Genomic DNA, 27,518 nt, shown 5'->3' with positions numbered 1-27,518 from the left:
CTCCAAGCATGTGCTTCAGAGAAAGGCAGACCATATCGGTCTTTTGTAGAGGAGTCCTTCAACTCTAGTAGTTTTGAAGGAGGGAGGACAGAGGGGAGTAGAAAGGAATTAGCAGAAAATGCTTCCCTTTATTTTACAGTACAGTTGTTGGCTTCAGAAAACCTCAGAAATCAGTGCTCTGCAGCTAAGTTACTGTCTTATATTACTGCTCCAGTGGCTCCCTGGGCAGTGCCATACGTATGTGAAGCAGATGAGCTAAAGCCGTAGCCTTGCCCTTCCCCTTGCACTCGTGCAAGCTCGGGAGCGCGTGTGCGATGAGCTGCGCAACTCAGCCCTGGGCCAGTACCTTCCGAAAGGGTGGGTGAGTGCATCAGCTCACAAATGGCAATCTGTCCCTCCAGCCTCCCTCGGGACAGACAGTGGACCTGTTTTCCGTGTTTTATAGCCACAAACGCAAAAGCTTAGAAGTTGTAAATCCCATTTTCTGCTCCCCCTTCTGAGTCAGGTGAGGGGATTTTGTCCATTTTCCCCGGCTAGAAACCATCACACCACAGACTTCTCAGCAACACTTACTTTAATTGCTTGGCAAAACAGTCACTTTATCAAGATGATACAAAATTTAAATAGCATGCTTCTGCATTCCTACAGTAGCTTAAACAAAGCTGTAAACGTATGAAAGTGTCTATCTTAGACTACAGAAGTCAGAGCAATAAAACTAGTATTTCCATAGCTGCAGCTATACTTTTCTTGTCTTGATAGTGCATTAATAGGAACTTTAAAAATATTGTGTTATAATACAATTTTCTTTGCTTTATACATCTGCTAAGAACACGAAAGCTTAATTACTAATTAGTCAATGGTGTCTTCAATACTGGACAGTATTTTGTATTGATTTTAGGGCTCCTCGTTACAGGGTAAAAAAATAAGCTTTCTCCCTGGCATAACCCTGTGTTTGGCTTGGTTTTGAACAATTGTGCCGTCACGACCTGTGAAGTAAACTTACTTTTCCAATAGAATCTGGCGGAGCCCTCCCAGAGGAACGAGGAGAAAACCCTACAGGGATGCGGATGCAACGAGTTGCAGTGCCTCTTGTTTATTTGGAGTCTGTCGCCCTGGTCATTGCAGGTTTTGATTTTATAACAAAACGCGCCCACAAAAACGGCAGAATGTTGTCGAGTTCTGTTTTGTGGGGCTGTTGGTGAAACCAGTCCTTGGGCCTGCAGACTCGCCAGGGCCCAGCCTCTCTTTTTAGAGAAACAAGGGGAAAAAGCAGAGGGAGGAATCAGAGAAGCAAAGGAAGACAGTCTGGACAAGGTGTCTGGGAGAAAATCTTGACTCTGCAGAAAAAGAAACATTTGATTACAGGGAACCAAGCCTTCACTGCTTTATCTAAAGGACTTTTTCAAGGTTCTTCAGTAGTAGAGAATTCAGCCATTTGCTGCTTGAAGGAAAAGAGATTCATAGTAAAATTACACCTAACAAGCAGAGTAGGGTTATGGTAAAGTATTTGTCATCCATGCCCTCAGCAAAACTCCTCAGTCAGATTACTTGAGTATGGCCCCGCCAACCGTGTAACCACACGGAGCTTTGCAACCAGGACACCATTAAAAAAAAAAAAAAAGATTAATTTAATTTAGCGTTTGTTTTAATAATGTAAAACCAAAAGAAGAGCAGAGTGGTGACCGCAGCCTCTGTCCCTAATGGGATGACTCACCTTAGCATCTCAGAGGCAGCCTGGCCTCTCCCAGCTGGAAGCCTGCATCTGTCACCTCCGCGGGCTTGGCATTTGAGTTGGGTCTGCAGCTTCTCTCCACGGACTAGAGAGAGGCTGTGGGGAGTATCTAAAATAGTATCAATAGCCCTTCATCACTAAGGAATTTCTGTCAAAAGCTCTGACATCCTCCATCTATTTCAGAATTGGTATCATCACGTGCTTATGTGTAGCATACGGTGGGACCCTCTAGTCACACGTGACCCACGTGGAAGTAAAGAAATTCCCTTTTCAGAAAGCAATTTCAGTGTCTAATGCAGTTTGTTTTCAGGCAGCACCTGGAAATTGAGAGTGCAATATTTAACAGACTCTTGGAAATTACAAAGAAAGGATCTAATCTGCAGCATCTCATTGTCATCGGTACAGTCTGCATATGAATACCCCTTGGTTCTGGAGTTTCCTCCAAAGCTTTTTCAGGAGTAGAAATAAGTGTTTTGTTTCACTGTAACAGGCACTACAAATGTATCTATCTCGCGATATCCCAGATTCCCATCGAGCAGGTTCCAAAATGAGTCCCGTTGCTTGTCTTTACCTGCTTGGTAGATGCTAGCTCTCTTTCTGCACCTTAGTCCTTAATTTGCTGAGCTCCTCTTCTAAGCTTTTAATATGCTCCTTGAGTGCGGCTTTGTCCTGCTGTGCCTTCTGATTAGCTTGGCACCGGGCTTCTTCTATCTTCCGTTCGTACCACTTCTCCATCTGCGTGGAAACGGCCTCGAAGAAGTACTGCGTTATCTCCAGGGCCTGGGAGGTGTCTCTGAGCGGAGGGGCAGGTGGCTGTCCTGCAGGCAGAGCAGGGGGCTGCTGCTCCTGGCTCGGATGTGCCCCGGCGTGGTGCAGAGCTTTGTGCCTTGACTGCCCGCTTTTGCTGGACTTCTTTGTCTGAGTTCCTTTGTCAAGGAAGTAGCCGCTCTGTGCTTCCGTCTTTGCAGGTTCAGTCAAGGGCTGCAAAGCAGCTTGAACCTTAACGTGTCTTAATTTGGAGCCCAGAAGCTCGGAGGAGGGCAGCTCCTGCTGGAACCCGTGGAACGTGGTGGCACTAACAGCTTTGTCTTTTGGCCTGACGTCTTGAGCAGGGGCTGAAGAAACTGCTCCACCAATGATTAACTGTTGCTCTGTACCTGCAGAATAAAATACATACATAGGTATTTAGAAAAGCCCTGGGCGTTTATGTTAGCATTCATTGAGCTTCATTCATTCACTCAATCACTCATTTTCAGCAGAAATCCTTATTGTTCCATGAATAACGGGGTTTCCCATGTACCATGCCATGTGTACATTGTAGAGGCATCTTTGCGGTCAGGTGACACAATAAAGAGTCATTAAACGAGGAAAGCCGGCTCAGGCAGAGAGGGGCTGCAGTGCAGCTGTGGGGTTACAGACTGAAAACAAAGGACTTCACCAGAATGACGTGTAGCAAAGATCAGGCTAGATTCCCGAAGCAGTTTATGTCTGCTGGTATTTATGAACCCCCCTGCTTCTACAAAACTTGAAGCCCCACTAATTTTTCAAAGGTAACTCATTTTGATGCTCCTGAACTGTTCATTGCAGTAGCTCACACCCATCCTGCCACAAGATCTTTGGGGTTTTCTGCCTTTCTAGTCTGGGGTGGGGTACCTGTGCCCATGTCTGTTCTCTTCGCATAGTGTTTTGATGGGTTTACAGAAGCCCAGGGCTTCAATAGCGCTCTCCTTGGTTGTGGGGACCTGGGCATTCTGCCCGTTTCTTTTTTTCCTCAGAAGCTTCCCTGGCCAAGCACAGAGAGGTGGCTCAAACCAAGGTCTTCCATATCTTCAGGTGGCCGTGATCCCCTGAATGGGCTTGAATGTTCACAGCTACTTTTGTTCTTGTCAAATGAACTAATAATTAAACCGACTTTCATTCAAGGAAAGAGGAAAAAGCGAGAGGTTTTTCTAGATCCTTGCAGTTTGAATTTTAACAAGGGAAATGAGTTGCATCCTTGCACCCTGCCCTTATAGGTTCCATACATCTGAAAAGCACTATGTACAATACACTTTCTTCAGCAGACTTTGGATAACCTGCACGCCTTCCTGACAGACAGTGGGTGCGAGCAATTCTGACTGGGAAGCTGGAGAAATTTCAGGAAACAGAGTTATGCAGAGCATCAAAGGACTTGGCTTCAAAGACACAGTGACATGGGAGCATTGGGAAGAGCCACTGGAATTCCACCCAACTGTGTCTTAAAATATTCCCAGTGGACGCCTTGAAGCATGTTCTAATCCCAAGACATGAGGCGTACTGATGGGGGAAAGCACACAGCCAGAATTAATATCTGCAGTATTAAAACAAGTATCCCTCAGTTAATTAGGTCGCCTTTGAGTGAACATGACATCATCCAAGTACCTGACAAGGTTGTACCTGACGCACCATCCTGTTGAATGCAAAAATGTTGCCCAAATCTCTGTTCTGGCATCTGGGCTCTGCTCCTTCCCCCATCTTCCGAGAGGCTCTTTGGAAGCGTGATACAGGAGTGCTGGTGGGAGCCCTCCGACTGCAGCACGGGCTGGCTGGCTTTGCAGTCCTTGGTGCTGTGGGGGTTGTTCTCAGTATCCAGGGTCTCGGTGAGAGACTCACAAGTGGACAAAGTTGATTTTGGTCTTGATGACCTGGAATCTCCCGAAAGCTTGAGCTCCAGATTCTGAATCTTCAACATGCACCAAGTCTTCAGCTCATCAACCAAGGAATTCTATGAGAAAGAGACTGTAAATTAGACGATCCTATGATTAGGTCCTGCAGTTCCTGGGCTGCTGAGCCTGTGTGGCAGGGATAAAGAGAAGCAAGCCTGTGGGGTTAGACTCCCTGCGCAGGTATGCATGCTGCCACTGGGAATATTTAAAGGGCTACAAATCAGAAAAGATGAAGAAGTAGGCATTAGCTAATGAAAGGTACCCTCTTTCGGCCAAGCTCCCCCCTTAGATTTGAATGTGCTACTTCAAACACAGGTCTAAGTCCTCTGATCAAGACTGACTGGTTTACTCATACAGTCAATGGTACTTGCTAAGTGCAGGGAACATCATATGTGGTCAAAGCTGCCATTTTTTAAGATTGAATTCAAATTAGACACTTTTGGGGCACAGCTTCATACCATTACCATCCTCTGCTCCTCTGTTCATTCGGTGGTAAAGATGAGTCCAACACTGAATGACAAATTACTAACAGCTTTCAAATTACAAAGGTACTTAATAAGTGTCAGCTGCAGAGGCATTTGCCAGTAATCATTTAAAATACAAGTAGCTCTTTCACCCTCTTTCTTGTTCATATGACATCATGAATTTAGGTCAGGCCCTGCTAGGCACACAGACATTTAGTCCACACATTTGGTAAAGCCCAACTCAGTCTTTCCAGTAGTTTCTGATAAGCTCAACAGAACAGGAACAGCTGGTATTGCTTAATGGGAATTTCAATTCACCTGACGCATCACTCCAGTATCTCATTTCTTAAATGGAGATGGAGCACAAGCCCAGGCATTCAGAAGGCAATATAATACTTATGTCTCTTACTACGAAATAAAAACTAAAGCTGCCTTAGTTTGAGAAATACTTTTATTTGGAGGAAAGTGATTTGCGGATGTTAGACCGAAGTAGTTCATGCCGGGATTATCACAGCTGCCCGTCTTTTAACACGGGTTTGGAATGGTCTTACAAAAAGTCATGACACTTTCCTAGCACAAAGTGTGGTTCTCAATTCTTAGAACACCACCACTAATGAGAACATTAATTTTGTTTTAAATTTACCCATGTGAGTGGGGAAACACAAATTTCTTAGCATGTTTTAATGGTGAGTTTCGGCAGAAGCTGGAAGGGCAAGAGCTGGATCTCTATGGGAACAGTTATTCTTGTCACGCTGGTTAAACAAGCATACAGAAAGAACTTGCCTATCAGCAGTAATACACAGCTCGGAGGTGGTGCACTGTTGCCAAAGTCAGAGGGAGGAACTGCAGCCTTTTAATACATGGGGGTGGAAAAAAGATCAGACAGAGAAGAAGAAGAGATGCCCAGGGCACACAACCAAATGGATGGGAAGTAAAGGGAACAACAGAGATCTTAGCCTTTGTTCCTGTTTGCAGATGTTCCTGCAGACATCCTTTAGTGAAGAAAAGCTGAAAGCACAACTGTTAAAAATTTAGCGGTAGGAAATTTTGCAAAGCACTATGTTAGATAAAAGGCATGTTGTTATAGATCCCACGCTCCAGACCCACCAAATGAAATTATGGCAGTGGGACGGGATTTCACATTCCCCAGTCCTAATGTAAAAGCTTCATAAATTTGGTTAGAGATTAACGTGGTGGATAGGCATAATTGGTTTTTGAAGCTCTTTTGCCTGTTTCAACAGATGAGATAAATCTCCAACATTCTCTCTGCGGGCTGGAACAAAACTCTTGAGCTGATCCATCTGAGCTAACAGGGAGTAGCTGTTTCAAGCCCTACCTGCCGTTTCTCCCCCTCATTTTTCTCCAGCTCAGTGTGCTGTTGCAGGCGGTGAAGGCACTCTGTTCTCTCTGCGGACAGCCGCTCAGCCATAAGCTTGTCTAAAACACGAAGCTGTGGAAAAAAAACACAATTTAGCTGAGATGTTCGTGTTAAAAATCAAACAAAAGCCCCATCTGTGAACCTTGTAAGTCAAAGTACAGTCTGTCTTTCAGTCTTCATTTCTAGGACTGCTGCCAACTACAGTTAGATGTAGCTTGCAAAAAGGTTCAATCACAAAATTATCGATGAATAACAATTACATTAAAAATAAATAATAATTTAGAGGGTCTTGCATCTCAGTGCAAACAGAATTCAGCAAGAGGGGTTTTTACAATTATGACCCGACCAGATGTAGGACTTCCTCTGTCTTTAAGCTTCCATCTTAGAGCCTCAAGCAGTTTAGATTTATCACCTAAAGAAGCACCGGAAGCCACTTGACACATTCATTGTGTTTTTGTCAAGACCCTGGTTTGCAACATCAGATCCCTGTGGAATGTCACAGTTCCCTGATCTGAAGTATTAGCTTTTTCAGGTTCGTTTCTACAACACAAGAAGCTATAAACAAATCACGACAGTGAAAATATTCACTAAGCTTAGGATATCTTTCCAATATTCATGTGGGCAAGCAGACCTCCTGGTCATAGTCTTACTTGATGTTGAGTTTTGCTTTCCATCTGGCCCAGCTTCACATTCATCTTATCTTGTACTGTCCCAAACTCAGCTTTTATCTCTTCCACCGTTGCCTCCAGCTGATTCTCCAGTTTATTTATCAGGGGCTCACAACGACATCCATTTATCGGTGCCTGAAAGGAGCAATACATTATTTGCTACATCCCGCTGTCCTCTTAGTACGCTCGGAATGTTATCACTTCTCCTTGCATCAGCCTCGGGCTCTTCTGTTCCATGTCCTGTATCTCACCCTCCTGATAACATCTTACAGTAGCTCAGCCAACAGGCTATTAGTTGGAAAAGCACAGACCAGAAGAGGAAGGATCAGTTTTATACGGATGCATCCTAATGCACAGCAGTGATGATTTTGCTGGGGCCACAAGCAGCGATGAGCTCAGATCATGTACGCCATGGTGCTGCATGCTGTACGAGGGGATGCCACATCGCAGGCCTGTGCCCCGTGTCTCGGTGCTGTAATTCTGAATTGTACCAAAAAAATTTCTCATTTTATGGATGTGTGTGGGTTTTGTGTGTGTTTGGTTTTTAACCTAATGCCAGTAATGTGCTCTTTTTTGCTGAGCACTAAAGAAAGCTTCAGAAATACGCGTACTTAAGAAATTCTGTTTGCTATTCAGGGCCTGAGGGCATCACAGATGACAGGTGAGCAAAAAAGAAGGGCAGAGAGGAGTGTCACGTATTTCAGGAAATACTCTAAGGGAGTCTAACTCTGTTACGCTAATCTTTGTGAATACATTAGATTTTATGCAAATCCTGCCTGCTCTCTGCACCTCTCTTCCTGCTCCCCAAGTCCTTCCTACTGGCCCATCCTCCCACCATCAGATCCTCGGGGCAGGGAGATACTCCTTTTAACATATGAAAGGGCCTCCATCCTTCCTGACCTCTGCTATTAGGATAATCCCACAGTGCCCCTGTCTGGAAATTTCCCAGGCATTACACAGGGAGATGTTGGAAAATATGTCTGGTAAAACCTTTGAAGTCTGGCTGGAGTGATCTTCAGAATCTGCTGAATTTCTTAACTACTAAGGTGAGCTGGTGGGCGGAAGTGAGAAGCTAAGGAAATGGAAGGATTGACCTCCCCGAGGTACGGGAGGGCAAAATGAAGGAAACGACAATACAGACATTACAATGCCTCCATGGTAATTTGCTGACTGTTTTCATGCTTTTTAATAAATGTGTACTGGTACATACTGGTGTAACAAAATGAGTAAAATGTCAGTCTCTAAACTGGAATAAAAGTGCATGAGCTGGTAACTCCAGGTTTATTTGTGAACCGATTTCTGTACAGCTCCTGCCTCCCGTAATCCTAGAATTCCCCAAGACTTGTTACAATAAAGGGAGAGTATTGAAGTAAAGTGTATCGAGTGTACTCAAGCTCTTGGTTTAGGCAGTGACCTTCAGTACTCACACACTGCCCTCATTTATTTTCCTTGGAAAAGCTCTTTGCGTTCCCTGTTGGAAATCTTAATATTTCAAAGCATGTCATAGAAGTTGCAGTGTCATTGCCAATCACTGTTCAAACCTTCTCTCTGAAAAAGGAAATACTCTGTAGATCAAAACTAGTCAAGTATTTCTTCTTTAACATGCACAAAACCAGCTTGTTGTTTACCAGCCTCCAGGCCAAAATCCAGCTGAAGCCCAGACAAGGAAAACAAATCCGATTTAACAAACCCGATTTCACACCCTGGAGAGGGCAGCTAATTGAGTGCATTTTCTATCCGTTGGCTAACCATGCCCTAGCTCCGAGCGCTGCTCCCTGTGTCTGCCTCCCCAAGGGCAGCATCCGGCTCACCTGCATCACCTTCCCGTCCTTTCCTCGATAGAGCGTGTACAGCTGGTAGGCTCGGACCTCGTGGGGAGGCGGCGGAGAGGAGCAGTGGTGTTTGCTTCTGCGCTTAGGCACGTTTTGCTGGGGCCGAGGGAGTGTCTGCTGATCAGCTGGGGAGATGGGGTCCGAGAGTGCTGAAACCTGCAGCAAACACACACGACATTTTCCCTGTTTATGAGGCCCCGGTAAACTATTCCTGGTGGGAACAGGACAAATCCATTGTGACAATTACAGCAAACCCAATTAAAACATCAATCCAGCTGCCAGTGGCTGGCCACAACCCTGGGGTCCATCAGCACAATAACCAGATTTCTGCACAAATCTGGTTTGTGTGACCCTCAGCAGCAGAATTTCCCCACCAGAAATCAGTTTTGCCCAAGGACTACCTTTGCCCCATGAGCACTGTGGGGCTGCTGCCCTGACTCACCGACGCACCGTAAAGACACCTGTCCTATTGCTCAACAACCATTCTTTCTCTCTGTGCTGTTCTAGATCTACTGATACCTTTTCCTTTGGCTTTTTCTTTTTGCTCTTCTTCCCTTTGGGATCTGGTGAGGCTGACTGGAGTTCATCCTTCAGATCGCTCTTCCTCTGTGGTGGCTGGTCGCTGCTCGGCGTGTCGTCAGCAGCTGAGACGCTGCCCTGCTCGAAGGAAAGACAGGGAGTTCAGAGCAGTTGGAGAGATGGGGAAAAGGTGCCTTCTCTTCAATTTCCCAGTTTTAAGCTGCTTCGCGCACACAAGTGGATGACTTTTTAGCAGCAAAGCACAACAGACTGACTCAGACAGCTGCCGTGCTCAGGCACAAGTGATGCCTCCAAACGGATTTAGCCCTGATGGGTTTTATTTATGCTCCCTCCTTGCCCCCAGATAAAGCTGGCAATGCCAGGCTGTACCTTGCTCTGTACCACTTCATCCCGCGGTACCGACTGCGCTCGCCTTTCCTCCTTCAGCCTCTCCCTCTTCTTCCTCAGGCTTCTTCCACGGTTAAAGCGTGAGACCTGAAGGCAGACCACACGGTTACTCAGTGATGTCACGCTCTTTCCTACCACAGAAGCCAAGCAATAGAGCAGACCTTTTTCACCTCTCCTAAAAGGTGATATATAAAAAAGAAAGCGCACTGCCAGATGGATGCTGATGGGCCAAGTAATGTGGGTCCTCATAGCTCAGAGGTGGTGTGTTTTCACAACTGAGTCCATCAGGGCACTTCGCTTCCCTTGGAGGGGTGAGAGCCTCCTCCTGTGTCCTCCTGTGTCCCCAGGCTGGTTGCCAAGCCAAGCCAAGCCCTTCTCATGCAGAAGTGACAAGGAGGAGCAGCGCAGGGACTGCACCCAGTCTCATATCAGAACACACAGCCCTCCCATGTGCCTTCCGGCCTGAAGAGCATTGTAGCATTTCATACACAGCAGCAGAGTATAAACAGGACATTTTGTCCTCATTTCAAAGCACCTTCCAGTGCGAGCAACCATCTTGCGGGTGGGAGAAGTCTGAGGCAGGCAGCAGAGGGGCACAGCCTGGAAGTTTCTGGGTACAGGGCCACCACAGGGAACAAGTGCCTCTGGCTGCTCCATCCTCTGCCAATCAGGACAGCCAGGACCTCTGCTGGTGCTTAATACTGAGGCTTAATCTGCACACCCTGCTGGGCGTGAGGGCTGAAAGGCTCCACGTCAATAGACCTGAGGGCAGCACACGATGCCAGCAGAAACACAGGCACCTTTCACAGCAGAAGGTTAAGGACCAGAGGACGTGGCCCCTCCAGGTTAACTGGCCTCAGCTCCATGCATACGCGTGTGTTGGGGAGAGATTTGTAACATACCTGTGATGCTTTAGTAAGCAGGAGGGCAACCTCAGGGTTATTGTGCTGTCTGGCAACCTCTAGAGGGGTCTGACCTGCCTGAGAGGAAAAAGCAAACAGCATTTCCTTCAAAACACAAGCTGCTGGAAATGTGGAATTTTTCCACCTGAGGTTAGCACATGCTCTGTGCACACAAGCACAGTGGCTAGCTGCTTTCATTTACCCAGATGTAATTCAGCTCTAACACCCAATATTTTCTACCAACACCAGAGAGGGTGTTGAAGAGAGAGCCTCCATTGAGAGAGAGAGTTGGGGTTGTTTAACTTACAGAAGAGAAGGCTCTGGGGAGACCGTACTGCAGCCTTCCAGTACCTGAAGGAGGCCTATAGGAGAGACAGGGAGGGACTCCTTATCAGGGAGTGTAGTGATAGGATGAGAGGTAATGGTTTTAAATGGAAAGAGGGTAGATTTAGATTAGATAGAAGGAAGAAATTCTTCACTCTGAGGGTGGAGAGTCACTGGAACAGGCTGCCCAGAGAAGCTGTGGATGCCCCATCCCTGGCAGCGGTCAAGGCCAGGGTGGATGGGTCTTTGAGCAACCCGGTCTAGTGGAAGGTGTCCCTGACCATGGCAGCGGGTTGGAACTAGATGATCTTTAAGATCCCTTCCAACCCAAACCATTCTGTGGTTCTAATGCAATGTACCAAAGAAACTCCACATCCTACTCACATTGTTGACAACAGATGCATCAGCCCCGGCCTCCAGCAGCAGCTTAACCACCTTCCTGTGATTCAGAGCAGCCGCTACATGGAGCGCCGTATCTCCTGCCTGCAAGTTAGGAAGCAGAGAGCAACCGTGTAACACACGTCCTTGGGTCTCACCCTGCAGAAATCACACCTTCCTAAGAAATGCTCAGAAGTCCTACACCTACTGATGCAATAACTAAGCTTAAATAAGGCCTGGGCAATAAAAAAAGCAGAGATGGGAGGAAGGGGACAGGAAGGGGCAGGGAGCTACTTCAGGGCAAGGACCTACTTCAGCCTGGTTTTGAGAAATGCAGCCGGGACGTTGGTGATCTGGTTTAACTGAGTGACACATGATGCAGCTTGGAGACAGCCCAGCTCTACCGCCAGCAAACGGATACGACATCTGACGGCAGAACTGGTTTTCCCACCACAACCTTCTCTTTTTTTTTTTTTTTCTTTTTTTTTTGGCAGGTTTGATTATTTGGTGCGCAGGTGGCCACTTATCATGTTCCTCAGAAATAATCAGATAAGTACCAGCAGTGAGATGGTTGGTGTTCTCTTCATAAGACTCCTCAAGAAAAACAGTTTTTGGACCAAAGCCAGGAGGTGATCCAGGTCCAGCACTAACACACTGCCCTGCCTTGTCCTTGTGCAGTGAGGTGAAGACGGCTGTGATCAGGTTCGGGCACCGGTAATACAGCCAGCCGCTGTTCAAGGGAGACGAGACACGTGCATATAAATGCCCTCCTGTCCCCTTTGCCTTGCATTTTGCCTTCAGAAAATTAGATCTCCTCAGGACTAGTGGAAATCTATTGCTTGTTGCTGACTTGGATGAGGCGTGTTCATAAATAAAATTATTATATATAGAAATATGGAACAGCTTCGGGTAGTGCTGGGGAATGAAGGAAAGTGGTGCCTCTCTGGGCCAGGTTCACACCAGTTAATCTTAATATTCAGTAGCTGATTTTGCAAGTTAAAAAACTAATTTCCAAATAAAATTACACAGTAATTTTAACAGGCTGAAACCCATTTTGTTTGCTGTAATATTTCCTATCTAAGAAACAGGATTAAATGTACAAATCAGAAAACATCTTTACCATCCTTTATGGAAAATTTCCCAGGAACATGAGACGATGTGGTTAAGCACCACATAATCTATTTATTTAGCAGATTTAATACATTTGAATGTACTAAATCCATTCCCTTCTACCACCCGGTTAGGCTATTCTATAGATAGACCAATCAATTACTTTCCTATAAACCAACTATGGATGATTAATCCTAAGTTAGACTGATCATTACTTTGAATTTAAAGCATACTTTTTCTTCATTTCTATGTCATTTTAATTCCCACGACTGCAAAATGCAGCAAAGAAAAGCATTCCACAGAAATTCACACTTTTGTAGCATCTGAACATCAGTGAGTTCTGCTTCGCAATGTCTCTGTAATGGCCATAGGATCATTAAAACCTAGTTACAGAGGAGACGGTGGGACCCCATAAAATGACCGAGTCTCTTGCCCAGTCCTGTTCTGCACAGAACTGGTGAGGACTTGGGAGTGCCAACCCCTACCCTTACACTACTACCCCTGTCCCAAACCCCACCTTCTACACCAACATATGACTGTAGAACCTCATAAATAGTCAATGCTTTAAAGAAATGATGCAAATGCGATGGCAAAATAATAAGCCACTGATATGCCATTACTTTAAGGCTGTTCTTAAAAGCTCAGGCACTTGGTGGTAAAGTGAAACACAGAGTAAAGTGGGATTCCTTGGGTGGGAATCCCTCTTTCCAACAACTAGCTGTATGCAAAGGGTGCAGAGTTGCAATGAGGTTCATGCACTGACCTGGTTCTTTTCATGGACAGAACAGAAAGCACTGAGCAGCACCCTAACGATGGGCAAGTGATTATAACGAGCAGCCACATGCAGACAGGTATCTCCTGCCTGCAAACAGAAACAAAGCTCTGAGCATGTAATCACATTAAGAAAGCTTGCACTTGTCATGGTGTTCAGGGATGAAATAATCCTATTAAACAAAAAAAGAGCAGTAAATGGCACACGTCTCCTCTGAACAGCAATGCGGTCTTCTCTGTGGTATGAAATTTACTATCATGGGTGGGAAGGCTTAGCAAGAGCTGGGGTCGGGCAAGGGGGGGGGGTATGAATTCTTTAACCACTGATGGGAAATACTGGCATTATCAAATGTTTATTTACTGCACTACAAAACCTGATTTACATTTTTACATTAAATTTGTTCTTCTGAACTTCAAACCAATGTGATTTGGAAACTCAACTCGGTGTTGCACAAAATGAAGAAACCATGGGGAGTGGGGGCCAGAGCAGCGTCCCCACAAGGGGTGGCACACGTGCAGCTAGGACAGGGAGCAGAGCAGAGAAATGGATTTCCATTTCTGTGTGCCTCTGCCCACCTTGTTATCGAGCAGGGACAAAAATGTCTGGCTTCCTTTTGTAAATTTTTTCTTCCTTTGTCATGCCAGAATCATTATAGAACAGGAGGAAAGCTGTCTGAAATTGAAGTCACCTTGAATCCACCTCATCTGACAGGCTGACATACTGCATATATTATCTGTCTCAGTGAGGGCTGGTCTGAAGGCCTTCCCTGCTCTGGCACAAAACCGTTTAAGAGTTGCATCTGTTTGAGAGAGGAGCTCCTTTACAGAAATCCGTGACAGTATATGGGTCAAGCCATCAGGACCACAAAGAGCAGCAAAGGGCCAGCTGCCTCAGTCTATGCAACAGCAAAACGCCCTTTGGCTCCTTCCATCCCAACTCAAGGGGTGGGTACAGGCAGGGCATCGCTCAGTCCTATCGAAAGCATCCCTGTACATGATGTATACAATGGCCTGTTACTGTTCTTTTTCAATAGCGTTTGTAATAAAAATCGTGGCTTAAAGCATTTCTGACTATTTCTACAAGTTAAAGCAACATAGCTAAAACAAAGGCACACAAAAAGAAACAGGCTTTTTTCAAAACTCACATTATTTTTGAGGTCTGCTCGAGATCCGCCAAGTAACAAAACACGAGTACTCTGGGAATGGCTATTCTGGCAAGCCAGGTGAAGAGGTGTGTTACCTGCCTTAGAGAAATACAGGAAAATATAAAAGCCATATTTAGAAATTGGACATAAGCATTAAAAAACCAAACCTCACAGGTCTTCCCACAAGAAGATCCAACCGGGGTGGGAAACTGTCACTGTTATTTCCCCCATGATATGAGCTGAATGAACCTGGAGACTGAAATACCCTCTCCATCATTTATCTGGGATATAGTAAAGGCAGAAATTGGACACGCCTACGATATGTGCATCGCTCAAGCCTGTTTGCAGGAAACAAAGACTCTAGAAACTGTCTGGTTCACTATCAAGTATTTCATTTAAAGAAATATAATTCTTGTGTTTCAGGTTTCCCCCATGCACACACACAAAGAAACAGGCTGCCATGGTATGGCATCTCTGATCTCAAGCAAAGCTGGCCACGACTGCTGCAGGGTGTCAGGCAGGCGAGGGTCACAACAATTTCTGTTTCCTCACGATTGTAACACAAACCACCTCTGAGTCCGGCTGCGTCTGTAGGTGCTCTCACAGGGCAGGATGCAGATTTTAGGCTATTGGGAAGCTTCAATGTTCAGAAAGCATGCCAGTCTCTAGCCAAGATGAGAGAGGAAAAAAAAGAGCCACCCAAACCCCAGTGAGTCACATGCAAAGGTTCCTGAAGGAAACCAACATGCAGTTTTTAATGGACAGATCAAACAGGAGTTTGCTTGTCTTTCTAACATAGTGAAGGATTTTATTGCTCTGACAAGTTTTTCGGACAGCATTTGGCTTTTGTTGGCCCGAAAATATTTGGGGTTTTTGGCTCTTGGGAGCTAGAAATGAAATCAGCTCAGGCAAAAAGGTTTCCCATGCTTACCGGGCTGCCTGTTCACCTTGATAATGTCCTTTAATTTGACCCCCGTGCTTTCAAGACACAGATCACAAAGCTGCAGGGTTTGAATTACAAAAGGCCAACTCTTAGATGTGGTCTTAGGTCTTCAGTTCCACATTACAGACTATTTCAGACCTGAATGCAGTCGCTAAGCTGTGACAGACATGAACATTTTCTTTCTCACCTAAATTGCATTTAAGTATCAATTTTTTCCCTCCTGGGTTTATCTCTGAAAAGCCTCTCCGTCTTTATCATTTGCTGTTTGGAAGGTCAGCCCTGGTGGGAAGGCAGAGAGGTCCTGATGGGCGAGGACCTCGATGCTGGGAGAAGTCACGGTGCCGGTGCCTGGGGCCAGGGCTCACAGAGCAGGCTCATTTGGCTCATCTCCCACGGGGTGACAAATCTCTCACCAGCTTCTGTGAGAGGGGGAGTGGGCCCCAGATGTACTGATCTGGGGGTCTTCACTGGTCTACTGAACCTTCACTGAAACGTACAGGCTGATGAAGGGTCTTAAAAGGTTACAAATGATCTCACAGGATGTTCTGTAACAGTGGAAGTGTTTTTACTAAGCCAGCTTGACTGAAAATGAACTGCATCTCCAGGGTGATTGCTTCACAGGAGGAATACAGCTACCTAGGTTGTTTACCCCCATATCCCATTCCTCAGATGCCTGCCTGACTTGCCTTTAAAATCCCAGGTGTCCCGTCTGGCCTCCGCATTTCACTTAATACAGAAGCCATCTTCAACCGCACTCCTCTTTTATAAACTGCGCTCAAGGTGCTGTGCTGCAACAAGTGCATCCATACAGGCGTTCCCCAAGCAGTCCCAGGAGATATTAACCAGGAGTTAGAAAATACAGAGTCAAATCCCTCCCATCTTCTGCTGCTTAGCAGGGTTTGGCAAATCTAGCAGCCCGTATCTGTCCCATCCTTATGAAATCGCACAATGCCCAAGGGTAAATCAACAGCCCGTAGGGTGCTCCTGCACAAGGCACTCAGCACTGCTTACGAGAAAACCTGTCAGAAAGACTATGCCTTGTCAGTAACATAAAAAGTTGAGAGACCAGGGAAACCATTTTGGGATTAAGCAGAATTAAGTTCTTCATTTTTCTTGAAAGCAAAAGGGGTAAAAGCACATGCAGGCATGCACAATTTCTGCATTTTTCAGCAGCTCCTGAGAAAAGATCCTGTCCATTAAAAACATCCAAATGGTGAAATGCAAAGGAAGAGGATTATGCGGGTAAGACATCAAAGACCAGGCTCATGCAGTATTAAAGTCTGCCAGTCATATTTCAGACATAAATCTCGCTAAGCTACTCTGTGTGTTTTCCCCAAAATGGGCTCATTTACCCAGTGCACAATACGTCAAAATACACACAGAGCAGAAGTATTTTCGTCATTTTGTATTTGCGCAAAGACGGGTGCTAGGCGGTAACTCCACAAAGCTAACACACAGCACAAAGAAACTACAAGGGTTTTATCTTGTTACGTGATTAGTAAAACACCACCTAAGTTCATATTCATTGGCTAGCAATTATCATCTCATCTTCTACTGGTTAGCTAGATTTTAATTAGCCTCACTAGCTAGGTAAATTAGCCTGCATGCTCCTTACAGGAGGGGGCGGGGTAAGTCTTCTCAGTCCTGAACTGAGTCGGTCATCTTAATTTCCCCCTGCGCCTTTACCTTTCCCCACGTCAGAGCAGTTTTGACTGACTTCACACTTTATCACTCAGCTTTCAGTGTCTTCTGAGGCACGATGTTCCTTTTTATCAGTCTCTCAGTTCTCCAAGGATACAGTTGTAAAACAAATGCTTCCTTATCTCTCAGTTCCCTCCTCTGACCGCCAGATTCTGTTTTGCAAAGCTCACACGATCCATTGTTACTACTTAGTGGAAAATGCCATTTTCTGCAGGGTATCGTGTGCACGTGCTTTCCAAGGGAGGTTGTCTCCAAACAGTTGACATACGCTGTGTGTACTATGAGGCATCCAAGCATGCAGGGTAACCAGACTTCCATCTCAAGCCTGCACCTTTGTACATACGTGTACACACATACACGGCCATATGGAGTATAATGGTTCACGGGACTACAAAGTCAAGCACTCGTCTGGTACGTGTAAGCAGGGGAAGCTGTCTAAAGGACCTCTGATACAAATCTAGGTGAACAGTACAGCAAAAAATAACTACGGAAAATAAAAATTGGAAGGGGAACAATACAAAAGAAGGAATACACACAAAATAATATCAAAGATGAGGTAACCACAGACCACAAAGTGACCACAACTGTACAAACATATGCATATATACCGCATATATGCACACATGCACACACAGAAACACTACGTTCAAGGAATGCGCCTTTTTACTCCAAATCTTGGACTTTGGCCACCTGTCTCCCTTCATCCCTTTGCTTTTCAGTTGTTGTTGTAGAGACACGTTTACCAAAAAATACTCAGAGATCCAATAAAGCCATCCCAAAGCTCTCTTGTCTGTACCGAAGGACACGGTGCTAACTGTATGATCTGACCGCCCCATCAGCACAGCGGTCCGAACCCTAACTCAGCTCACACCATGGGCTGCTACTGCCATTTCCTAGACTATTCCATTAACTTTTGAATTAGTGAACTGACGACAAGCCTCCCACAGGCATTACAATTAGAGTGGAACTAAAACCCCCTGCTTTGTTATTCTTTCCTCTAAACTGCTCTCAAGGTATTACAAATACCAAAAGGAAGATAATCCAGGTTCATTACAAGATTTTGGTAAGAGCCTACACTCATGTATTAGGAAGAACTTTCTAACAAAACATACACTATTTTTTCCCCTCTTGTGGCTTACGCTCATTTAGCTGTTTAATTTCTTTAAAAAAATGGATTTTGAATGCCATTTTCCTATTAGTACAATTCATTTTCATTTTAAATCACACCAATCACAATGAATCCACTCGGCATAAATTAGAGTACCATAGAGATTTCCACAGGAATGGCAGAGCTCCTCAGCCACGATTAATGTGTCGTTCAATGCACTATTGAGTTCCTCCTGCATCAGCTGTCAATGTATGAATTTCCTAATGCCTATGGAGGAACCATCCAGGCGTAATAAATGCAAAAAAAAGAAGAAAAAAGTCCCACCAGAAGCTGGTCCCCCACCAGCTGAAAAATGCCATGGCCAGAAATCTCCAGTGCTGAGCATCTGCCACGTTACACCAGGACTAAAAGCTCCTCCTGTGTGGGTCTCACCTTGTTCTTGGCAAGAACGTTGGCTCCTGCTTTAACCAGTACTTTGGCAGACTGACTGAATCCATGCCAACAAGCTTCATGAAGCGCGGTGTTCCCATCCTGAAGAGCACACACACAAGAGGAGAAGGTTAGTGTGCTTTGTCCACATGCAGAGTGACATTGCGCTCAGAATGCAGCAGCTGTACGCCTCACCTGATCACTTAAAAAATAAAACATTTTCCTTTCCTTCTAGTTTGTTTTCTATTTTATTTTTAGAAGAGGCTAAAATACTGTTATTTCTTTTATTTGGAACTTGGAATTCGTTGTATTTACTCCCAAACTAAATTCACAGCCTGGGATTCTCAGTTTCTGGTAAAACCAAGGGTAACTGTGCAGTATTTTGCATTAGGCATATAGTAAGGTTGTACATCTCTAATTCCTCCCTTAATGAGCTGAGACCAGCCTCTTAAATCAAAAACTATCAGCCTGATATAAAAATAACTAAATTAGTAATTTATATTAAAGAGATGGTACAGCTTTTTTTCAATGTAACTGCTCCAATTACTTTCAAAGCATCAGATGGGTGACAGAGCAGTGGCACAGGCTGCCCAGGGAGGTTGTGGAGTCTCCTTCCCTGGAGACATTCAAACCCTGCCTGGATGCGGTCCTGTGCACCCTGCTCTAGGTGTGCCTGCTCAAGCAGGGGGGGTTGGACAAGATGATCTCCAGAGGTCCCTTCCAACCCCTGCCATTCTGTGATCAGATACTTACTCAGGAGTATAAACCATAACTTTCTCTCTGAGACCTTAGTATTACTGGCTGGCAAGGCTGCCAGCCCACAGGGCTCTGCTTTTGCCTGTTACCTTGTCTTGTCTGTCCAAAGCACACCCCTCTTGAATCAGAGCTGCTATAACATCGGTGTTCCCTACAACAGCAGCCCGGTGCAATGCTGTCTGATCACCCTGCAAAAAGAAGCAAATTTGTAATCGGTACCGTTCCCGCCTCATTTTGGCTTAATGCAAATGCATACCACATACACAGGGGCTGCATCTTCAACACACGTACTGTTAAATCCAAGCTGCCTTTGAAAACAGTCTCCATAAACAACTATCGTTGAAGTTTCCAAGATTAATGAAGCTATTGAAAGTATCTGAGTGCTACAAACCAGCTGTTTACAGCAGCTTGCAAGTCATCACAATCCCTTACACAGCGCTGAAGCATTCCAAAAATATGGTAGTATTAGAAGGCAGTGAATCTAACGCATTTGGCACTACGTGTCTAATAATCAACAGTGCCTGTAGGGAACTAAAGGGAATTACAGGCTGTCGTAATTCATCGTAATGATCCTCCACTACTTACACTAACTGGATGAGGCTCTCCCGTTTTGGCTCTGATTGCTCTATCAACCCTGCTTAGGATAAGGAGCATAAGACGAGATCGGTCTCTTCAGCACCTCTGATGAATTTACCAATTAGTGCTAAGAGTGGAGGCAATTTTATGATGAGGACCACAGCTGCAAGGCCATCAACTTATTTCATTCAAGCAACAGAGCAATCCTAAGGTCCAAACAACTTTCATTTCTCATTGACCTGCCACACAGCAGCAACAAGCAAGTTTCATACATCAGTTTATTTTCTTTATGGTCAAGTTTCCAAAAGAAATTACGCTGATGCACTCATCCTGTCTGACTGCCCATCTACCTCCCATCTTAACAACTGTTGAACTCATTTGCTGAGCTAGAGAGCCCAAGATTAATTTTCTGCAAGCCTTCCAGAAACTGAAGGCTAGGGAGGTGCAAACTACTGGCCCTGTCCATCGGGGGTTAGCTATATATTTTTATGTGCAAGTTGGTGAGACCATGATAAAAGAGAGGGAATAGGAGGATTTATGCAGCAGCGTCTAGGGATGTAAGACACCGACCAATGGGAAAAATCAGCTGCAGTAGCTCCACTGCTGCCACAAAAACTGGTCTTGGCTTTCCTTTGAAGTTGCTTTGAACCTGCAATCCTGAAGCACAGCCTGAGTCCAGGCACAAAGTCTAGCTTCAAAGCTACACACAGCCTTTTGGGGGAATGAATAAACAGAGTGGGGAATCCAATCCACTTGCTTATCTAGATAACGGTCACCAAAAACACATGCAGGGCAGACATACAGAGTGTATCCTGAGGAAAAAAAGCTTGCAGGAAGCTAGTCCTAAATAGATACAAAATTTCTCTGCTACAAATCTTTATCAGATAAGACCACATTATATTAAATACTGAAACTAGAGGAATTTCTTTTCTGTCCTGTAGTCTACAAGCCTTTAGATAACTGGTTAATTTGAATAATTTGTTCTCAAAGGCAATTAGCAGCTGACTTAAAAATTGCTCTTGGTGGAGTTCTTTTGTGCTAATGACACCAAAACAGTTATTAATGCATACGTGAAAAATGAGCATTGCCAACCACAACCTGTCAGCAACCCTTGTAATGCTAAATGCCACCACCAGTAAATCACTGTATTGGCTTATAATCATGAAGTTGATTTTTAAAAATTGTGTTGAGGGCTCTTTTTTTTTTTTAATTTGCCATCTATGTTTTGTCTCTGAAGGTCACATATTGTTACTTTTGTTCTTGTCCCATCCCACTGGGGTGGGGGGGAGTGAGCAAGCAGCCATGTGGTACTTAGTTGCTGACTGGGGCTGAACCACAAAATCCCTATTCAGACTGGAAATGTATTTTAAGAGATTTTGAACAAAGAAAACAATGGTTCCAGGAACCAGGACTTTCAGAAAAACATGAAGTATTGGAAAACTGACAGCACGACAAGTTCTCTGAACTTGCATATTTATTCCAAATTTAAAGAACAAAAAAGTTATGGAAAATGTCTAAAATATACCACCTCACAAGTGCAAGTGTCAGATAGTTTCTAGTAACTATTACTGCACAAAAATCTGCTTGCTAATAAGCCGGGGAAGAACTCAACACCCTCTTTCAATAATGCATGGTACTGATGACTAGCACATCTACTGCTACTGCAGCAGTGGGTAATGCGGACAGTGCAAAGGTCATTTTACCTGACTACCATGAAGTGGGAATCTGTCAACCCATCCCTGCCAACTGGTATTGCTGCACCAGCAAAACTACAGAAGACTTTATAATAAAGACTAAACCAATATGACATCTGCCATTGCAATGGATGGAGCTTGAACAATGAATGGTTGGTTTCTACTTCTTTACAGTCCGGAAAACTGATTGTGGAGAAGACCAAATTAGGGGCAGGAATGGAATGTATTGGTTTAGCTTGTAATTAGGGATCTTCTCGCTGGGCCAGTTCAAATCAAGGCTGTTCTTGTTGTTAGCCCAACCCCATCACAGTAATCGCAGTGAGGTCAAAGGCCATTCAGCTTTTTGGGGTTTGTAGGTACGACAGCCACTTCTAATGGCATCTCAGTTAAAAACAAACACGTATTTGGAAAGTGAGAAGCGCTCCTCACTGCTGCAGGAGCAAGTCTCTCTTGGGGAGCCAGCCATTCACCAGGGGTACAGAGTGGTAATGGGACGGCTTCAGCCATGCCCAGGCTTTGTCTCATACCGTATTCTGGTCCCTGAAATGGAAGCTCGGGTAGGTGAAGGGGCACAAGTCCCACAGGCAGCACACTCAGTTGCCTCCTGCCCAATGCGTGAGCTTTGGTGCTGACATCTTCCCTACAGAAGCATGGGGAGAGCCAAGCATCTAAGAGTAAGGTCCAACCAGCACCCTGACTGGGTAAATAAATATCTCATCCACATAACAGGGAGTGTCAAAGGATATCTCAAATCCTGCCTCACCCAGACTGAGGCACCTCCCAATGAAGAGACGGCAGGTATCACTGTCCTGGTGAAGGTCTTTACCACCCCAGGCCCTTCAGCCAGCAGGGCAGGACCTGGTGGACCATTCCCTCGGGCCTCAGCACACACATTAACCTTAAACTGCTTAAGGTGCTGTGAAAGCTGAACCACCAGATTTTGATGGCCTCTGCACGTGAGTCACTGAGCAACCCAGCCACAGATGGTGTAGCCCTCCTATAAATATCACTTGCCTGCACTGCTGCGTTTCTAACCTGTCTTGCCTCCCCATTAGCAGAGGAGCAAACCCCTTTCTTGCCTCTTACGGAATCAGATTAAACGAGTTATATTTTTTTCACAGTGTGAATTTTCAGACAGTATAATCACTGACTCATGTATCTTTTTATTAATTGCTAAAGTTACTGTCTATGAAACCACTCACCGGAGTTCTGCCTTTAGCAAGGCATTAGGGGGCTGCTCCAGAGGCTCAGAGAGAAATTGCACCAGTAAATGCATATTAACTGCCCAGACTATTATGTTGGCCACAACTTAAGATCCTATGTGTAAGAGATTTATGCCTTAGGAACAGACCACAGATCAGTAGCAATGAAGAGAGATAGCTCCAGTGCTGTGTCACGCAAATGTGACCTTGACAGAAATAACAGAGTCTGCCTAAGCGCAGATAGCCTGAAACCAAAACGACACTTATGTGCTTAAGTGAGGCTTGGTAGAAGTAAGGCACTTAAGTCTACAATGATGCATCTTAAATTCCCTTCTGAAGCTGCTGCCTAGTCCTGAAAGCAACTCAAACTCGGCCATTTCCACTCCAACGCCCCAGACATCTCAGCCTGCATGCCACCACAGGGCATCACAGTTGTGGTGGCACCGAGGAGGACCTCGTATGGCACACACCATCCAGCACTGCTGCAGCTCCTAATGCAGACATCTCCCCTCCTCTCTCTCGCTCTGAAAGCACCCTCGTTGCACACTTGCTGGAAGAAGCTCCACGCAAGTTGCAGGTACACTTACCACCCTTTGAAATGAGGCCAGTGAAGGAGGTGGCTGCTGGCTCTTCTGTGGCAGCCCAGGGATTACAGTACTCATCCAGCTTGTCTTGCCGTGGAGCACTGCTGTGTTGAACATGCTCCATTTCTAAGAAAAACATCTGTATTTGCTGGCCTAAAGAAAGGGAGATGCTGGTGGGAGACCAGGATGGGAGTCTGCATCCCCTGGTGCCAAGGATGAGGGACTGCACACCCTGCACGCTCTACCTGTAATGGGGCTAAAGAACAGCAAGGCCCAGCATCAACAGGTATGTTTCCAAAAGGTGAACAGAGAGCTTTCAGGAGAGGGCTACAGGCTGGGAGTCCTGAAGAACAGCAGATACTTAAATCTTGACCTTCTCCGTGGATTTTGGCATTACCCATTTCTTTTAGCACTTCTGTGTTGGCTTGGCTGGTGGCAATTGCTCAGCGTCCTAGTGTTTGCAATTACCTGCTCAAGTTTCTTCATTTGCTAACTAGCTTAAAGCAGCAGATGTGACCACTGGGACCAGGCACCTGAGAACTGGATACGCATCTATTTTACATCTGAAGTTCACCCAAAAGGAAAGGAAACAACACTAGCAACTTACAAAAGGGTTTCAGGTAGGTATTAGTACTTCTACCAGCTCTCCTGCGTTATTGGAGTCTCTACTATAGACTCTATTGCCCAAATTTAACAAGACTTGATTTACCCTAGTTTGTAATACATGATACTTTTTTCTTTCTCTGATTTAAAAAAAACATCCTAGAACAACCATATTTTGTTTTCCTGCACAATCCTATTCTTCAGAGCATCCATCAGTTGTACAATCTCCTTTAAAGCCCCTCTCTAGTGTCACACTTTGCCTCCTCACTGTCTTTCCATGTTTACAGAAATCACCAAACAAGCTGTCTCGCTACAGGAGAATTGCATCAAAATAACCAGCAAAAATTAATGCCTTCAATCCCCAGTAATGAAGCGCTGTAGAGCACTTGCAAAATCTTATACTATGAAATCAAACAAGTAAACTCATGGCAGAAAGTTCAAAATATTTTAAAGTTAAAATATAACCAAGTGTTAAATACTCGCAGGAGCATACAAGCATGTGTGGATATCTTGAAGCAGCTGAACACAAAGGCACTACATGTGCCCCAGTGTTTCTCAATGTTACTGTGCTGCTCTCCTCCTCCTTTGCTAAAGAAAGGTATCCATCATGATACACAATAAGAACTTCACTCTGAATGATAAATGATGATGCATGACCAGCAGAAGTGATCAAGACATGAAAAAATAATCATGAACAAAACAAATTACAGCTTAAACGAGACTGAAATGGGAGTACAGGAATAAGCCACTTTGCATATTTACATTCAGCTAGAAATGGTTATGAACCCTGGGTTATTTTTCCATTTGAAAATAATTTTCTGCTTCTTAAACTGGAGCTTCCAGAAGGGAAGCTTTGGGGCCCTGGGCCTTTTTTTTTAAATTAGCTTTTTTTCCCAGTTAGATTTTCCAAGAGCGCATACAGGGCAGGAAACTTGATGCAGAGCACCCAGTGCAAAGCCCGCCATGCAGTCATGCACCGCAGAATAGCTCGGTCATGCCAGACCGCCAGGCCAAGGTTTCACAGCATGCAGCCATGGGAGACGTCAAGCTCAAGGCAGGGTTGATGCACAAGATTTCTAACCTCCTTCTCTCTTTCTGATCTTCTAGGTTCCTTCCTAGCCTTTCTCTTCTGGTTTCTCTTATCTTTTTCGTCCTTGATTTCCTTCACCGGGACAACTTTCTCCTTGACTATTTCTGAGGTGTGTGCTGTATGGATACTCATTGACCATTCAGAGATGGCATTGGGATCCCAGTAAGAGTTTTCAGTATTGGCAGGGAGAAGGAAAGAGTTAGCGCCAGGGGTGGCGTACTCTACAGAGCTGGACTCCACCGGTTGAAATTCATAATAATCCCACTCCAGGCCACTGGAGGTCATTCTTCAACTAATTCTTACGGCTTTTACCGTGTTTTAAAGACTGTATCTGTAGAACATGAAGTGAGTGTTTTAATCTCTCCATAACATTTAGCAACTTTTAAGTTTCTGCTTATCATGTGGCAGATGAAAAGTTAGTCTTGTATTTGTTCATTAACTAGAGAGAGTCAACTCCAAAATAAAATGTATTTAGGTTTCTCTTGTTATTTAGAAAATTGAAACATAGGCCATCTTTTTAGCACCTGGAGATTTTTTTGTGTTATCACAATAATGCCACGGACAAAAATCAACTAAGTAATTTACTTTCCAATTAAATATGATACCTCCCCACTCTCATGAGCGATTTAATCTCTGAACCTAAATCTGTATTCCTGAAAAACAGCAATGAAATGTACAGATGTTAACCAACACTTGAAACTAAGATGCCTTCACTGCCAAATAAGCACACACTAAAAGTGACTGAAGGCATAATCAATAAATTGCAACTAAAAGAGAATAAGAACATATTCTGTGGGGCACAAATAGTGTCAAAATGAATTATAGAAGGAGGAACCATAAATAGAGAACCTTCTTTGAAGACCTATGTAAAAGGAAAGCAGAAATATTTTAGTTAATACCTTTCACAAGCAAAAATCTTCTTCACTTGGAGTTCTAGTCTTCCTCCTCCTCCTCTGAGACAAATCCAAACACACCCTCTGAGACTCAGCAACTCCCGAGGCTCTCCTCAACCCCAACCAAATTACTAGTACTAAATACAGAGCTAAAATCAAAATACATTTTAAAGAAACAGTATCTGTGAATCAAATATGCATCTATTCTGTTCAGATTAGTCACCACATTTAGAAGCAGTATTCAGCTGTTGTGAAAAAAGCCCCTAAGAAATCTGCAAGGCACGTGAAATTGGTCTTCTATGAGCTGAATATTTCTACAGTGCAGGAGTCTTTGCTAAACTGTAATGATGCTAAACACTGATTTACTGTTTTTCCATCATAGCTATCATACTTACATATAAACAGCCTAAATTTTATTCCTAGAGGATTAAAAAAACCCCAGACTTACTCAAAAAAACAGTTTTCATAGAAACCCAGTTTGACCGAATCAGTGGAAATTCTTGCATTCTTAGAGCAGCAACTCGCTTTTCTCAGGAAAACTGACTGTACTTGTAAAGTACCTGCAATTTTTTCTTAAATACCCGATGAATCATTTTTGCTGGGAGAAGTGGAAAAACATACTCAGGATACACCTGAATAAACTCATACTCCTATTACACTTGCAAATCTGCTCCGTTTCACAGACGGGCATAGGGAAAGAATAAAGAGTGCAGGAAGCAAAGTTTCTTCCTAGAAAAACAAGTTTCCCCTGTAGAAAGCTGGCTGCACCAGTACCCCAGTTCTAGGCTTGTCAGACAGACTGCTCACATCTCAAAGGGAAGCAGCTACTCATGCAGAGAAGGAAACCAGTTTTCCAAATTCTGTAGATATTTAAAACTCTCTAGATGCAATCAAATGCCTAAGGGAATTTTCAGGAGGCACCCAGACATTTCCAGTGTCCTTTAAATAGCCAGACATGGTGCCTCTATTAACCATCTTTGGACGTCTAGGTCCTTTGAAGAATCTACACCTTATTTATTACAGGGGGAACAAAAGCAGCTCTTCCTCAAACTTGTCCCAGCCTGCTATCCGAAGTTAGCAACGAATCAGAAGAACTCATGGTTATTCAACTGCTGTTGCACATTTCGGCCTACACCTTTGCTCATCGGAGTGAGGTAACTAAAACCATGTTACTGGTCACTCCAATGTGCCTTAAAGCCTGGCCCAAGATTAGAACTATTCTTATGGAAAACTCAAAGCTGGCTTCATTGTAGTGATGCTTCACTAGACGATGGCCTCACAGATGCAACCACCCCCACATCAAGCACAGATGCCAACAGGACGGTTTCCCTGCGATGCCACACAGTGCTCTGGGCAGCTGCCCAGTACTCTATCCACTGCAGCATGTGTCTACACAAAAAGCATCTCCAACTTCAGGCAAACATTGCAACGGATTGTGTCCCCTACCTGACATTCTCCAGTGGGTTCCCACGTCGTACAACAAGCTCTTATTTCATTTCTGCACCAAACGGCAATGACTCTCACTCCTACTCACACCAGCCTGGTGCAACCAGAGCTCTTATACAGAGCTCTTGAGCATGAGAACCAAGCTATTCATTGAAAAATACCACATTTTACTTTGTCT

At 44.6% G+C, this 27,518-nt stretch overlaps 1 protein-coding gene across 4 annotated transcripts in view; it reads right to left on the bottom strand.

Moving 5' to 3' along the window:
• Nucleotides 1–558: 558 nt before the first annotated feature.
• The window catches only part of ANKRD6 (ankyrin repeat domain 6), a 121,308-nt gene continuing 94,348 nt past the window's right edge, over nucleotides 559–27,518 (bottom strand). Inside the window, exons 1-14 of one of the 4 annotated variants that reach the window (XM_075087281.1) lie at nucleotides 24,993–25,332; nucleotides 19,342–19,440; nucleotides 18,500–18,598; nucleotides 14,316–14,414; nucleotides 13,163–13,261; nucleotides 11,296–11,394; nucleotides 10,588–10,665; nucleotides 9,668–9,772; nucleotides 9,278–9,415; nucleotides 8,738–8,914; nucleotides 6,909–7,061; nucleotides 6,217–6,330; nucleotides 4,133–4,475; nucleotides 559–2,889 (exon numbers count right to left, since the gene is read on the bottom strand). In XM_075087281.1, the coding sequence (XP_074943382.1) occupies nucleotides 2,318–2,889; nucleotides 4,133–4,475; nucleotides 6,217–6,330; nucleotides 6,909–7,061; nucleotides 8,738–8,914; nucleotides 9,278–9,415; nucleotides 9,668–9,772; nucleotides 10,588–10,665; nucleotides 11,296–11,394; nucleotides 13,163–13,261; nucleotides 14,316–14,414; nucleotides 18,500–18,598; nucleotides 19,342–19,440; nucleotides 24,993–25,286 (2,469 nt within the window). In that variant the 5' untranslated portion in view covers nucleotides 25,287–25,332 and the 3' untranslated portion in view covers nucleotides 559–2,317. Of the gene's footprint in view, nucleotides 2,890–4,132; nucleotides 4,476–6,216; nucleotides 6,331–6,908; nucleotides 7,062–8,737; nucleotides 8,915–9,277; nucleotides 9,416–9,667; nucleotides 9,773–10,587; nucleotides 10,666–11,295; nucleotides 11,395–13,162; nucleotides 13,262–14,315; nucleotides 14,415–18,499; nucleotides 18,599–19,341; nucleotides 19,441–23,311; nucleotides 23,464–24,992; nucleotides 25,333–27,518 lie in introns of those variants that run through there. The other 3 variants (XM_075087284.1, XM_075087282.1, XM_075087283.1) reach the window with 3 other exon arrangements.

The sequence above is a fragment of the Phalacrocorax aristotelis genome, chromosome 3 (genome assembly GCF_949628215.1).
Source record: "Phalacrocorax aristotelis chromosome 3, bGulAri2.1, whole genome shotgun sequence".
In the NCBI taxonomy this organism is placed as follows: Eukaryota; Metazoa; Chordata; class Aves; order Suliformes; family Phalacrocoracidae; genus Phalacrocorax; species Phalacrocorax aristotelis.
This window is presented reverse-complemented; position numbering and strand designations above follow the sequence as displayed.